General features: G+C 46.3%; 1 protein-coding gene across 1 annotated transcript; it reads left to right on the forward strand.

Moving 5' to 3' along the window:
- Positions 1-3187, forward strand: LOC4324687 (vesicle transport v-SNARE 13). Its single transcript, XM_015767415.3, has 5 exons — positions 1-190; positions 291-349; positions 715-903; positions 1830-2000; positions 2804-3187. The coding sequence occupies exons 1-5, from the start codon at positions 97-99 to the stop codon at positions 2954-2956; spliced, it is 666 nt and encodes a 221-aa protein (XP_015622901.1). The 5' UTR covers positions 1-96; the 3' UTR covers positions 2957-3187.
- Positions 3188-15928: the final 12741 nt, after the last annotated feature.

A 15928-nucleotide genomic window follows, 5' to 3' on the forward strand; every position in this document is an offset into this window, starting at 1 on the left:
GCCTCGGTTGTTTCGTCCCAGGAAACTCGATTCTGCTTCTGAATCGGATTTTCCCAGGGATTTCGCCGGCGGCTAGGATCGGGTCGGGGGTCCGCCATGGCCGACGTGTTCGAGGGCTACGAGCGCCAGTACTGCGAGATCTCCGCCTCCCTCGCCCGCAAGTGCACCGCTGCCTCCGCTCTCCAAGGAGGTACCCCCAAGAATCACATCTCCCAGTATTTTCTCTGTTAATCTTTGATGATCCGGGCTAATTTCTTTCCTTTCTGGCGGGTGTTTGATTTTCTCTGCAGAGAAGCTGAAGCAGAAGGCGTCGGAGATCAAGTCTGGCATCGATGGGGCCGAGGCACTGGTGAGGGGAAATTATCAGCTTTGCTATTTGCAATTTGCAAATAGATAAGAGTGATACTACTGTGACCTATTGATTTGGAAGACCTTGTTTGGATAATTACATTAATTTATTGTGAATCAAGGATGGATCGTTTGTAAGAGTATATGTTCCTGTACCAATCGCGAAGAGAATATCAGTTTGGTGGGATTATATTATTCAAGGGAGCATTTCTTTTTAATGATTTGATTTGTGCAGAAGTGGACAATTTTTTATGGGATTAGTTTACTGTGTGAGTTGAAGAAGAGATTACGTTGTGGTACTAGGTAGCTATATGTATGCGTAGTCATGTATGTTGCAGCATTTAGAATGCCACTTCTCTGTTACAGATAAAGAAGATGGATCTTGAAGCAAGGAACCAACAGCCAAGTGTGAGGGCTGGGCTGCTGGCAAAACTGAGGGAGTACAAGTCAGATCTTAACAACCTGAAAGGAACGTTGAAGAGGGTCACCACCGGTAACGCGCAGCAAGGGTCGAGGGAAGAGTTGCTGGAGTCAGGAATGGCTGAAACGTTGGGGGTATGCTGCTTATTCTGAATAGATATCATTCCTACTATGCAGGCGAATAAAATTCAGGGGGTGTTAGGTGGAGCGTGATTCACATGTTTTTTTTTTCTTGCGTTTGAACTTTAGGCTTTAATGTCTGATATGATAACATGAAACACCTTTGTGTTCTATGCTAATTACGGTGGTTGGTGATAACATGAAACACCTTTTTGATCTATGCTAATTCTGATTGGTTCTTGTCAAAATTGTCCCATGAATCAGGATACCAGCACACTTTATGGCTCTGTTTTAATAGAATGATTGATGTATTGAAACGCTCAATCTATAGCTAAACCAGGGAGGTTAGGGAAAACAATAGATGGGGCTTAATTTGCCCCCAAATGTTCAGGACATATACTGATGTAATTTCTTTTGATTTTCTTTTTGTGCAAATTTGAAAGGAATGCCAAGTGAATTATGTTAGTGTGAGCTTATAGAGTGCTTCATGATGACTTGGTGAGCAGACGCATCATATATATACTGACTCTGAATGAAAACATGCATAATGGCCATGCCATTGGTCAGATGTATGTACTATCATATTAAGTTGCATCTGACTTATCACGAGAATATTACTGTATTGCATCGATAAGTCAATTTTTCTTTTCAACCAGTATGAATGTCTAGGGAATGTTAGTAGATTTATACATATTTTACATAGTGCTAATATATATCTGTCAAAAGGAAGGCTGAGAACATAATCTAAAGAATCATATCATCTTGTAAAATCCATACTTTCAATCAAGCCTGATTCTATTGTACTAATAATCTCATACACATGTTGAGCTATTCATCTAAGTTTATTTGACTTATTAGTAACATAAGTTTATCCCTTTGCCAGTCAATAGCTATCCATCTAATGAAAGCACGATCATGTATTTTGATGTTCAATCATGCAGGTATCTGCTGATCAAAAGTCAAGATTGCTCAGGATAACTGAAAAGCAAAATAAAACAACCGATAGGATCAGAGATAGCCACAGAACTATGCTGGAGACTGAAGATCTTGGAGTCTCCCTCTTGCAGGACCTGCATCAACAGCGTGAACGTCTAATACATGCTCATGGCACAGTAAGTAACTATTTACTATAGTCATTCCCTGTTTGGATCAACTGCTTACTTTTTGTATCTCATTTATTTACTAATATGCTCATAATTCCCATTGATATGTAATTTGTATGCATTCTCTGATAGAAAATCATGTCTACCATAAATCTGTTCTGTATTGGTTGTTATAGGTTTCCATTCTAGTCTATTGACAGACAAATATGTATGTACATGATTTTGTGTGTACTCGTATGCGTTAAGCCTTTTCACACCAGTCTAATTAGTACTAGTGCTGGATTTTTACCTGCTCCTATAGGCTCCTTCCAATATACGCTTTACCTGTATTTTACTTGACTCATTGTATTTTATTTCATGCCATCCTTAACATCTTTTTACAATTTTATATTTTTCTTTGATGTTTCTATTTGAGTATACGGCGCTAGATAAAGAAATATCAGTTTGCAGTTAAATTATCAAATCCTTGTATAAAATACATAATCTCTGATGCTTTATCTTGGCGAGTTGATGATTTTTCCCCCTTCATCGTTTACATTACTGCCATTACTGGTGCCTCAATGGTGGTAACCTCAAACTCTGGTAGCATGAATTGAAAAGTGAGGCAACAATATGGAAGGTGTTAATAATGTTTCCACTTTTACAAGTAGTGATATAGAATTGTCCCATCAATATCAATTGGCCAGAGCACATAAACAATATGATGAACATCGTTCCACAGTAAATCATATTCGATTACTGTACATGGCCTTAGGCCTGAGTGTATCCTCCTTGTTTTTCCCTTGCCATTCATGTCTTTCTTCCCATTGCAGTTGGATAACGTGGATGACAACATCGGGAAGAGTAGAAGGATCATGGGTGCCATGGTGAGGAGGATGGACAGGAACAAGTGGATCATAGGTTTCATTATAGCTCTCCTTGTGTTGGTGATCCTAGTAATCCTGTATTTCAAGTTTGTGCACTGAGGGACTCCTTGACCATCCAAGGACTGATGAACTGTGTGCGTTCTTTGCATATTCGTTTTGTCTTATTTCTTTTTTTGGGTTTGGACGAAACCATTTCATGTGGTGGTTGTGAATGTGTTTTGGTCATGTAAAAAAAGTGAGAAGGTTTTGAGTATCTGATAGTTTCATGGATCAAATGGATTTTCATTTATAATTCTGGACAGCTAAATAAATGAGCAATTTTGTGCATCATGTTACACGTTTACTTTGCTGCCTTGAAAATCATGCACAAGATTATAGGTCCAATTTGCGAATGGTCCAAACTGGTACGTCACTACGTCAGTCGAAGATTACTGACTTGGGGCAAAGGATGTTAGGCGACGAGATCGAACATGTCAAGCGACAAAATTGAACACGAGATTTCAGTAAAAAAAAATTGAACACGAGATGATACACTCGAGAGTTTTTTTTAACGGGATTCACAAGTCCTATGAGAGGTCTTCGTAGTAGGCTTCACAAGTCGTATGCAGTGGCGGACACACCCATTGGGTAGGGTGGGTCGCCGGTCCAGCTACAATCCGTACCGTCCCACATCCTCAAACCTTATTTTAGTCCTATTTTTAACACATTAGTTATCAGTCTACTATTAAATAATCAGATAAATCAAATATTTTTAGTAGTAACAAAAACATTTATGAAATTCGTGTATAAGTAGTACTATTTTGACCGTTTCTGATTTTGGCCATACATAAAATTCGATTTTCTTTCTATTTCTTTAGCGTATAACACAGTCTATAGTAAATAGTTAAATTGGTAAATATATATAAAAAAATCCATTTTACTCACTTGAACTATTTTGGTGAAGCACTTAAACCCCTAAATAATTTTTCATCTCGTTTTATACCCCTGAACTATTGAAAGTGGTTCCCCTTAATGTCTAATAATATTTCTCATTTTTTTATCTCTCTACATAGAAATCATATACGTTTGTCCAACTACCAATTTTCATGATAACTTTCTCGATGTTCATGCCTTGTGCTGATGCGCCAATGCCATGAACCAATGATTATGATTTGTGTGCGTTGTGCCATCACCTAATTAGGTTAGCTCTGTCGCCCCATCTGTATTTTAAACCTGTGTCCACCACAGGTCGTATGTGCACTGTTAATTGAAAGGAAAGAATGGACATGTGCGCTGTGGTTGAGGGCTTCAAGTGCATGGTGACTCGGGTGATGCATGGAAGCTACAGTATATCGGGTGTTGTAGCACGCATATGCGATATATGCATATGTGCTGCCCTTGATTTGGTCAAGCTTATGAGTGAAGTGCGTTTGTGTGGCTTTGGATGATGGAATAGCAGGCCGACATGGAGGCCCAGGTACACTGGCCCATAGGTTAGGCGGTCCGGCCTGGTCTGGAGGAAAAAGTATACTTCGACTCCCTCAACTATGACCCGAGTATGATTTATGTCCTCCAACCACAAAACCGGGTATATCGACTCCTCCAACTATCAAAACCGGTGCAAACAATGCCTCTGGGTGGTTTTGAAGGTGGTTTTGGCTGACGTGATACCTACGTGGCGGTTTTGACCGGGTATTTGTCCTACGTGACGCTTATGTGGCATTAGAATAAAAAACATTTAAAAAATGTGGGACCCACTGACATCCTCCCTCTCCTTCCCTTCTTCCTCCTCCCTCCCTCTCTCTCCCTTATCTCCCTTTCTCTCCCTCGGCCTGGTGGCGTCGTGGTCGTCGTTGCCCATGGCCACCGGACGCCGGCGCCGACCGCCGCTGCTCCCGACCACCGGCGAGCTCCAGATCCTCCCTCGTGCGCGGACGGACGGCGAGCTCCTCCCCACACGCGCACCCCCACCGCACCGCCGCTGCTCCCGATCACCGGCGAGCTCCAGCTCCTCCCCCGCGTGAGGACGGCATGCGAGCTCCTCCCCGCGCATGGACGGCCGGCGAGCTCCTCCCCGCGCGCGGACGGCCTGCGAGCTCCTCCCCGGTGCGCCGTCGCCGTTGTCAGCTCCCTCCGCCATCCACGGCGCCGACGGCCTCCTCCTGCTACGCGCGCTTCAGGAAGATCACATGGCGCTCGTACGCCGCTAGCGCCGGGCTACCCTTGTGGAGGAGCTCCTCCAGGGCGTTGATGGCGGATGCGAGCTTGTCGTCACCGGCAGTGGCGGCGGCGATCTGGCTGTCCGAGATCGATCGAGTCCAGGCGAACCATGAGCAATACGGGCGCCACCATCGAGATCGATCCGACCTAGCTAGCTAGCTCGAAACAAAAAAAAAAAAATCAGCAAGATGAGATCATTGAATTGAATGGAATTCTTTGATCACTTCCTGTACGTCGAAGCAAATTCAAAGGCAAAATCGAAGGCTAGCTCGCCGGCGCCCCGGGAAGCAGCATTTGACTGCAGCGCGGCGGCGGCGCAGCCGGGGGGATGGACCCTATCCTCACCTCTACTGGCACGGCGCTCTCACCGGGTGGACGAGCTCCCTCTGCCGCCTCCCGCCGTCCGCGATCCTGCTTTCGCCACCCAGACCGTCGCCGGCCTCCACCACGCTCGAACTCAGCTGTCGCCGAGGGGACGGGACCCACGGAAGCCGGCGGCGCACCAATGGCCTTCGTCGGCCTTCCGCCTCTGTCGGCTTATCCCACCGGGCGCCGGCGGACGAGATGACATGTGGGGCCCACATGACGGTGGGTCCCACTATTTTTCTGTGTGAATGACATGTCGGTCCCACATATATTTTTTTTTGTTTTTACTCTAAAATGCCACCCAAGCAACACGTTAACGACATGTGGGACAAAGACTGGGTCAACACTGTCATATAGGCGCCACGTCAGCCAAAACCGCTTCCAAAATCACTCAGGGATATATTTTGCACAGGTTTTGATAGTTGGAGGAGTAAATATACCCGGTTTTATGGTTAGAGGGTATGAATCATACTCGGACCATAGTTGAGGGAGTCAAGTATACTTTTTCCTTGGTTGGGTGCACGCGAGGAGCAGGCCAAGATGACATGGAGGCCCAGGTACACTGACCCATAGGTTAGGCGGTCTGGCCTGGTCCGGATGCACACGCGTACAAGCTTGGTAGAGGCAGGAACAAGTCCGTTTCGTACGATGGATTTTCTGTGTCGGCCGATTCAGAGAGGGAGAATAGAATTTGGATTTATTGAGGTATATCCAGCCCTAGTGGGATTAGAAGTTATACTTCTGATTTATGTTGGAGGGCTCTTGCTACAAATAGATGAGGGATTCAAACAAAGGGCAAACAACCTTTAAAAGAGAGAAAAATTAAAGCTAAGGTTTAGTCGAGAGAGAGAGAGGTGCTTGCTGTGCACTTTGTAAACTCGGTTGATATAATAAAATAGATCTTCATTGAGTAAGTTCTGAATTCAAGGGTATTTTTAATTTCATAAAAAGATTTGATTGTTTGTTTGTTTGGTCTTTCCTATCATTTGCATCCCTCTATTATAAATTTGGTTGTTGTATTTGATCCTACGTATATCTATGAGCTGTTACTACTACAAGGCTATATATTTTATCAAAATAATTGTATAATATGTGGTACTTTTAAATTTTTAATTATTTAACTAAAATAATGTATTGCACGCATGTAAAATGCATTTTATGGACATTTTTCATCTCTTAAAGGGTGGTACTTGGGTGGGAGTGCGTGGTTAGCTAGGGTTTAGTATGTGGTTAAGTGATCTAAGCATATTACAATGTGTCGGAGATGAGTCCGTTGTATATATTAGAAAATAAAACAAATTATTTTTTGCTATTTAATCTTGAGATACTTGGTCCATATGTTTCGCAGTATCGATATCGAACACGCCATTTCGCAGTGGGACAGCAGTTGTAACTTTTCCAAAGTATCAATGCAACATTGGTAATAAGAGCTATCGTATTTTTATCTGGAGCAATAGAGAACTTCGGTCCATTGGTTTTATTTGACTGGTGGATGAAATACCAATCTTGTTTGGCCGGTTGATGAAAAACCAGTATCTTATATTTCGATGTTCGATCATGCAGTATCTGCTGATTAAAAATCAAGATTGCTCATGGCAACTGAACATACAATTGATATGATTAGAGATAGCAAGAGAACTATGCTGGAGACTGAAGATATTGGAGTCTTCCTCTTGCAGGACCTACATCAACAGCGCGGACGTCTGATACATGCTCATGATATAGTAAGTAACTACTTACCATTAGTTATTCCCTGGCTGAGCTAACTATTTTTATTTTTCATATTCCATTTATTTACTAACTCACATCACCACTCGGAAATTTTCCTGCACAATTTTGCATATTCTAATTAAATTGTATTTGTTATAGAACTGTTAATTTCTATTTCATATATGTAACTATATCTTATATACAATTATATACAATAATAAATAGTAAAAGTAGGATTGAATTTGATATGTACTTTGTATACATCTAAATTATCAATCACACTGTTTTAATTTGGTCCACCACAATCTAATATAGTTTAGTTTTTTTTCTCCGCCTAATGTGGTAATTTCTAGGCCTCCAGAACCTGCTTATAACTGTTCGTCGATATCGAAGTTGAAGCACAATCAACCGACGACAAATCGGCAATATGATATATAGATCACAGTAGCATTATATTGTTCAGCAGTTAATCAAATATGATATAGATCACAGTAGCATTATATTGTTAAAATAAATAAACAAATCATGTTTGATTAATGTACATGGATTTAGGCCCATGCATGCTTCCTTGTCTTCCCCCTCTGTTATTCATATCTTTGTTGGTGTTGCAGTTGCATAACGTGGATGATAACATCGGAAAGAGCAGAAGGATCATTGGGGCCATGGTGAGGAGGATGGACAGGAACAAGTGGATCATAGGTTTCATCATAGCACTCCTTGTGTTGGCGATCCTAGTAATCCTGTATTTCAAATTTGTGCACTGAGCGAGTAAGACAGCTGTGCATTGTTTTGCATTTTTCAGTCTTGTTCCTTTTGGGGTTTGGAAGAAGACAGGAAGAACCATCTCCTGTGGTTATTGTGAAATGTTTTGGTCATGTACAAAAAGAAATGTGCGAACATTTGAGTATGTGATAGTTTCATACTCCTATATGAAATGGAATTTTATTCAATTTTATCCTGGAGATAAAACGAAATGAGGAGCTAGCAGTCTCGTGCATCATATTACTTGCATTGTTTTCTTTTCTGGCTGGAAAATTAAAGCATGCCCGATTTGGGTTGGGAATAATTGGTATGTCACTTGAAGATCATGGCTGTCAATTTTTGGCAGGAAACATGGTGAAGTAAGTTTGCGGTATAATCATCGTCGCATCGCCACCCGATTGGACACGAAACACTCGTAGTACAGTTGGACAAGGTGGTCGACCTCCCTTTCGCCGGACTGCCGGAGGCCATCTGATTGGCGCCTCGTCCTCACTGCCGTACATGTACTGGACGAGAAGGTTCAGGAGGGGCTCTCTGTCGCCCCGCACAGTACCGGCCACGTATGGCGGTGTAGAGAGCCTCTCGAGGACGAAGAACGGGACCTGGACACCTGGTTCTCCATCAGGAGCAGGTCGGTCGAGAAGATGACGTGGCCCCAGTCGACGTCGCGGAGCTCGTCGGGTTCCTCGGTGGCGCACTTGAAGAACTCAAGGATGAAGCAGCCGTCCAGTAAGGGTGTGTTTGGATAGGAGGATTTGGATGAATAGGATATGACGGTTTGTTTTTGGTGGATGTTTGGTTGCTGGGCGAAGACTGGATAGGACGGTCTGGAGGAGAATATTTCCCTTAGATGCTAGATGGAGGGATCCGGCCAAATCGGCCGGATGCGGCCGCCCGAGCTACGGATGAGCTGGATGAGGGGTCGCGTCACCTCCATGGAGAGAGAAGGGGTGACGATGACGCCTATGCGTGCTCGGCAACGACAACGAAGAGGAGGCGTTGCGGCAGACGAGCGCCACGTCAGCGGTAGAAGGGCGCGGCGGCGAGAGTCGCGTCAGCGGTAGAAGGGCGCGGCGGCGAGAGTCACGTCGGCAGGAAGAGGGAGTGGCGGCGAGCTAGGAGATCTGGCGCGGGAGACGAGCGCTGCCGCGACGACGACGGTGATGATGACGATGAGAACCCGACGATGACGACGACGATGCAGGCGGCGAGCGCCGCGTCGACGGGAGGAGGCGGCGACAAGCTCGGAGATCCGACGCGGGAGACGAGCGCCGTCGCAACGACGATGAGAACACGACTACGGCGATGATGAGAACCTGGCGATGACGACGACAATGCGGGCGGCGAGCACCGCGTCGGCGGGAGGAGGCGGCGTCGGCGGCAGCGGGCGGGAGGAGGCGGCTGGCGGGAAGAGGCGAGCGGCGGTCGACAGGAGGTGGCGGCCGGCGGGAGGAGGAGGCGGTGGTGGTGAGCCCCAGATCCAGCCCTGTTTTTTTCTTTTTCATTTTTCCTTTTTTTCTATGTGTATTTATAATGGAGGTAGTGGTGTAAAATTGTATTATGTATTACTTTGATGGGGTATATTAAGCATCTCAAGTGAGAGGTGACCACACCTACAAATCCACCCTACACCCTTCAACCAAATAAAAAATTGGATCACCAAATCCACCTTCATCCCTATAACAAAAAAAAACTGGATCGCCATATTCACACAACTAAAAAAAATTGGACCATATCCAACAAAATATGGACCGTCATATCCCATGACGGTGAACCAAACGCGGAGTCCATGCCCATGGGGCGCTCGCTGTAGCACGCGCGTGCCTGGGCCTCGAGGGCCCTCATTTCTGCTACCAAATCTGACGCGGTGCCTGAGCCTGCGCAACGAGATAGCAGGTCCTGTAGGCAGCGCCACTTGTGGTCCTCCATGGCGAGTAGCGCGCCGCCGCTACGGTATTAGGGGCCGATGGGCGATGGACACCAGGCGTGGCTCGTAGGCGGTGTGGTTGCTCTCACGAATGTATGCGGGGACGCGGTAGGTAGTGAACCTCTGCCGCGCGCCCTCCATTGATCTCCTCGGAGGGCGCCCAATGTTGCCTCCACCGAAGCTTCCAAGGACGACACGATCGCATTGAGCAGCGAAAACTAGAAAGGTAAAGCTGAATTTTTTTCGATTTGGTCCTTTTTCAAAACTTATTTTACAAATAGACCCCTGAAAAAACTTATCAGAAATGATCCTTTTTGGGCGCCAGAGTGGCTGGCGACGTGGTCCAACGGGACAACGCCAGGATGATTGGCGTCGTCCCCTGGCCACCGTGGCACCCGCGAACCGACGTGGCATACTGGCGCCGCCCTCCCAACCCCTCGCCTCCAATCCTGTTTCTCTTCATGATTTTATTTTAAACTCGAACGGACGAAATATATGGCCCATAGAATTTTCGAAATAAAGGGACAATTGCATCAATACCCTTACTTTCAATGTCAACTGCTGTTTTACCCTCACTTTTTAGGGTTTGCATTTTTGCCCCCTCTTTTTGAAAACAAAAATGCTGTTTGCCCTCACTTTTGACACCCGATAGATGGGTCCCACGGTTTTGGGTTAAAGAAATACAAATAGAAATAGAAAAAGGATTTATGAAATATCAATTTACTGTTGTACCCTTGAATGAATGGATAAGGACCCAAGCCCATTCCTTCACCGAGCACAGTCATGTTGAGGCGGCGACAGGCGACGGTTGCGGCGTGCACGGCGACGGCGACGGCTCCAGCATGTGCGGCGCGCAGTTCCGACATGCGCGGCGACGGCGGCGGTTCCGGCGAGAAGCGTGGCGATGGTGGCGGTTCCGGTGTGTGTGACGGTTCCGTCGAGAAGCCCGGTGATGGCGACTGTTCCGGCGTGCGCGGCGACGGCAGTCGAGCGCGAGTCAATGGCTGGTCTCCGGCAGTCCGGCGTGGCGGCGGCCGTGCTTCCATCTCTTGCGCGGTGAGGCTAGCGGTGGCCGTGCTTCCCTCCCTTGCACGGCGACAGCAGGCGACGATTGCGGGGCTTCCGTCGCGGCGACGGCAGGCGGCGGCCGTGGGCTTCCTGCTCCCTTGCATGGCGACAGCAGGCGACGGCAGACGGCGGCCGTGGGGCAGGCGACAACGGGTCTTCCAGCGCAGTGAAGGCAGGCGGCGACGAGTCTTCCGGCACAGCAAGCAAGCGGTATAAAAGTTGGAGCAAAAAAGCAACAACAACTAAGGGTATCAATGTCTTTTATTCTAAAACTAACACCGTTAAACTGGGCGTCAAAAGTGAGGGTAAACAATTAGTTCGTTTTAAAAAAAGAGGGCAAAAATGCAAGCCCTAAAAAGTGAGGGTAAAACAGCAATTAGAGTTCAAAGTGAAGGCATGGATGCAATTGCCCCTATAATTTTATGTGAACATATAATACACTCAATAGATTAAATAGTCAACGTTACTAAATTACTTAAACTAATTCAAAATATAACCACATGAAATGATAGCCATAATTTTACTTAAACATAGTGCAACTTTTTTATTTTTCTTTTTTTTATATTTTTTCACGCTTAGGAGCACACAAGAACCGAACATAGAAAAAATAAACTCAAATGAACGAAATATGTGACCAGTATAATTTTTCAAAGCTCAAAAAAAAAAAGCACCATGGATGCCATTTCTTAAAATAGACGTAACTTTCTCCTACGGACTCGGAATCAGACAAATAATATATCCACGAACATCTACAGAAAAAGTTACATCCGATTCTCCCCCGCTTTGCCGGGTTCAGTGAAATTAGAACCTCTAAATTCCGCTTGAAAGATTATGTTTTCGAGGTGAGAAGCTTTTCGGTAGAGATTTGAAAAATTCTACAGGTCACATATCTCATCCATTTGAGTTAAACTTTTCTATGGTTGGTTCATGTGTGTTCCTATGTATAAAAATAATAATAATAAAACTAAAATAAAAATAAAAAAGTTGCACATCTCTCTCCTCTACACTAGAGAGGAGAGGAGAGGAAAAATTTTACAAGTCACATTTTTCGTCTATTTGAGTTTATTTTTTCTATGATTAGTTCTTGTGTGCTCCTAAGCGTGAAAAAAATATCAAAAAATAAAAGAAAAACAAAAAATTGCAGGGGGGCGCCATGACCATATGAAAAGTTTCATTCCTCATCGAACAATTGATTCGTGCTTTTGCGTTGTGAAGAGAGCGAACCGTGTTGTGGCAAAGGGAAAATAACAAAAAGAAAAAACTAGATGGGACCCCACGCTTCTCCGCGGGTGGCTAGAGAGACAATAGAAATGGAATATATTTTTTTAAGGAATAACAGAAATGAAACTGAACTGCACTAGTAATTAGCCCGTGCTAACGCTACGACAACATTTTGTAATGTAATGCAAATTAAACAATCAAAAGCATTAAATGAGGTAGGTTTAATATTTTTAAAAACAATAATAGAGCGAGTAATTATATTATTAATTACATAACCAGGTAAGTAAAATATCACCATGACTTCTCAATCTTTGGAAACAATCTGATTCCTAAATCCTAATGTACAACCTCATAATCTGCTAAATTCAGGTTTACAATATATAAACCATAAAAAGATAGCTATTGCTATACACTTGCCACCACACATAATGTTCCTTCTATTGTAAAAGCACAACAATATCTCTCTCTCTCTCTCACACATTTTTCCTGTCTCCAAATCAACAAATCCCATATATCTATCTCTCCTAGGCACTGGCCATGTTCAACAATCAAGCCAGCACTTGTGTTGGTGCCCTTTCTCGCCGCCCAAAGCCATCGTACATCTCTCCGATGCTAATACCATGTGATTTGATTGTGCACTAAAGAAATACAAAAGGTTCTCCAATTAGAACTGAAAGGGTCAATTAGGCCTAGAGGGGGGTGAATAGGCTAATTTAAAAACTTAAGTAAAGCGGAAGCAGTAATTTTCAGAACTAGGCAGGGAATTTTCGGAACTTCCGAAAATACACAGAGCAGCGCACTAAAAAAGAAATCTCTAGATCGAGAAGTCTACCACAGGGAATCCAAAGCGCAAACAGCAGCTAGACCATAGCGGCACAAGCAAGCGAAGCTAGAGGAGAGGGATGAAGAGATATCACCAAGATGAAGCTTGCAAACTTGTTCCCGGAATTCAAATCCTTGAGGGGATTCTACTCTCCGTTGAGGAGCTCACTAAGAGCCGGGTCTTAGCTAACCCTTTCCTTAAGAGGTTGCACTAAGCACTCCTCCTTCCACTAAGAGATATCCCTTCCCTTGCGGAGGCAAGATCCGGCCTTTACAAACTTCTCCCAGCCAACCACAAGTAGATCGGTGGCTCGGGAGCGACACCTAGCCGTCTAGGAGTACTCAACCTCCAAGAGTAAAAGATGATGCAAAGAACTCCCGGAGATGATGCAAGTGCTCACAAATCTTCACGAAGACCACAAGAAGCACCCACACAAACTCGAATCCACACTCTCACACACACACACCAAATCCGAATCAAACACGGGTGGAGAGATGAATCGAGAAAGTAAGGCTCAAATGAACAAAAGAGAGAGAGCAAGCCAAGGGTACAAATGATTGCAAATGGAACCAGCAGCCCTCACAAGTGAGGGGAGGTGGGTACTTATACCCACAGCACAAATCTGCCCGTTGTAGCACAAGTGAGGGGAGGTGGGTACTTGATGTCGCGAGCCGTTTTCTTCTCCGAATTCCGCAATCGGCGGTTCTTTTTGGCCCCCGCGGAGCAGATACCAAAAAGAGTCCGCAAAATGCGGAATAAGGGAGACGGCTCACGATGAGCCACAGAGGAAGGACGCTCAGGAGCCGAAGGCGGCTGAGAGGATGAGGAGGGGATGTCCTGAGGCACAGACCCACGCTTGGGCAAACGCAGGGAAAGAGCCGAATGTGGCTCCTCGCACACAAACTGAAGTTGAGTGACATGTTCAATCATCCGCATTATATGAGGAGCATAAGGAAGCCCTCTCTTATACTGAAGAGAGGCCATGCGGATTTCCTGCCAAACAAATTGAAAGACATGAAATGGACGACAAGGAGGATTGAACCTGAGGAGCATGGTGCGGGAGAAATGGTTGATGTTGCTAGTATGTCACGTCCTGATAAATTCATCCCGAAATAAAAATCATCTTCTAAAAGGAATAATAGAATTAATTAAAATTCGAAAAGAAATTGGCAAACACTAAAATACGTACAAGAAAAATTCAAATGTGGCCCGGAGAATTTTTGTTAAATTCTCCTTGGTCTAAAAGGAGCCCTCAAATTTTAGTGGAATTTTCAGAGCACAAATAATAATTGAGAAGAAATAAACAAAGTTGAAAAGGTTTTATAAAAAGAAAAATCCCTAAAAAGTCTTTTTCCCCCCCCTTTTTCCTTTCTTGGGCCGGCTCGGCCCAGTCCCTCTCTCTCTCTTCCCCCGCGGCCCATCAGCTCCTCCCCCGCGCGCGCGCCGCTGACAGGCGGGCCCGCCCGCCACCCTCGCTGACGGGTGGGGCCCACCTGTCATCCCCGACCTCGCGCCGCGCCCGCCGCCCGCCCGTGCCCTAGCGCCGCCGCCGCCGCGAATCTCGCCGCCTCCCGCCGTCCCCGCGCGCATTAAAGTGGGGCGAATTATTCCCCGCGATTCCCTCTCCCGTTTCCCCCGTTTTCCCCTCTCTCTCTCCCTCGGATTCGTCCGGATTCATCCCGCAATCGTCGCCGGCGTCTTCAATGGCGGCCGAGATCTCCGCGCCGGTTTCCTTCCTCTCCGGCCGCGCTCTCCCCCTCTCGGCGCTATAAAAACGTTGCCCGTGCTCCGCTCTTCCGTTTCCGCCGCTCACCGCTCGCTCTCGCCGTCGGATTCGTGCTCGCGCCGTGCTCCTCTCTCTCCGCCGTCGCCGCCGAACTCCGTTCCGCCGCCGCCGCCGCTCCGGACCTCCTCCCGACTCGGCGCCACCTCCATCGGCTTCGCCGAGTGGTTGCCGACTCCGTCCGCCGCTCCGCTTCGCCCGTCGACTGCCGGAGCACCGTCGCCCTCGGCATCCCGAGCCGCGCCGCCATCTCCCTCCGCTCCGGCCGCCGTTCTCGTCGTCGTCGTTGTCCCGGGGTGAGCCGTGGTCCGCCGTTCGCCTTCCCCCTTCCCTCCTCTCGCTCGGGCGCCGCTCCGCCGCGCCGATGGTCGCCGGCGGTGACCATCGGGGCGCGGGCGCGCCGCTCCCGTCGGCCGTGCCGGCGAGGCCGCCTTCGGGCGCGCCCTCGCGGCTGCCAAGTGGGCCCGGCCGTCAGCCGCCCGCGCCCGCGGGAGAGGCTGACGCGTGGGACCCACGGCGCCGACCGCCGCCAGCCGCGTGCTCCCGGTCCACCGTGGACCGAGGGGCTGACGCGTGGGCCCCACTCCCGTGGACCCGGTCCGCGCGCCCTCTCCCTCGGCTGACGCAATAAATGGGTTTTTAATTAAAATTTAAATGAAGAAATTCGCAAATATCCATTTAAAGAGCATATGAACTTCAAATGGCCATATCTTGGCCATTTGAACTCGGAATTGGACCGTTCAAGTCTCTAATTTTTCCTTAAGAAGTCAAGAACCCATTTTTGTGCTTTGTTCCTGCTTGTTGTATGGAGTTTATTAGAGTAAAAGCCTTTTCTTTTCCGTTGGTCGTGTAGACGCTGCAGCTTCGGAAGATCCGTTCTTCGTGGAAGTTGAAGCCGACGTTTGGGAAAGCGAGCAAGGCAAGTCACATCATCCTTGAACATATTGAATCCCAGTTTGTAAAATTATGTTGATTTAAATTATTGCATTACCGCTTTATTTAAATTCCCGCGTTATCACTGTTTTATCTAGCCATACCTACTTACCTTTGTTATGACCTTATTATTCTTGTTATTGATATTATTACTTTGTTCACCCTAGGTTAAACAAAACCCCAACTAGTGAGTACTCTATTTATGGTTCCACTAGTATGAATTTAGGTAGATGCTTCGCTGATTAATTAGGCAACATTAGGTGGTTTTATAACTTTAGA

The sequence above is a fragment of the Oryza sativa genome, chromosome 1 (genome assembly GCF_034140825.1).
Source record: "Oryza sativa Japonica Group chromosome 1, ASM3414082v1".
NCBI classification, from domain to species: Eukaryota; Viridiplantae; Streptophyta; class Magnoliopsida; order Poales; family Poaceae; genus Oryza; species Oryza sativa.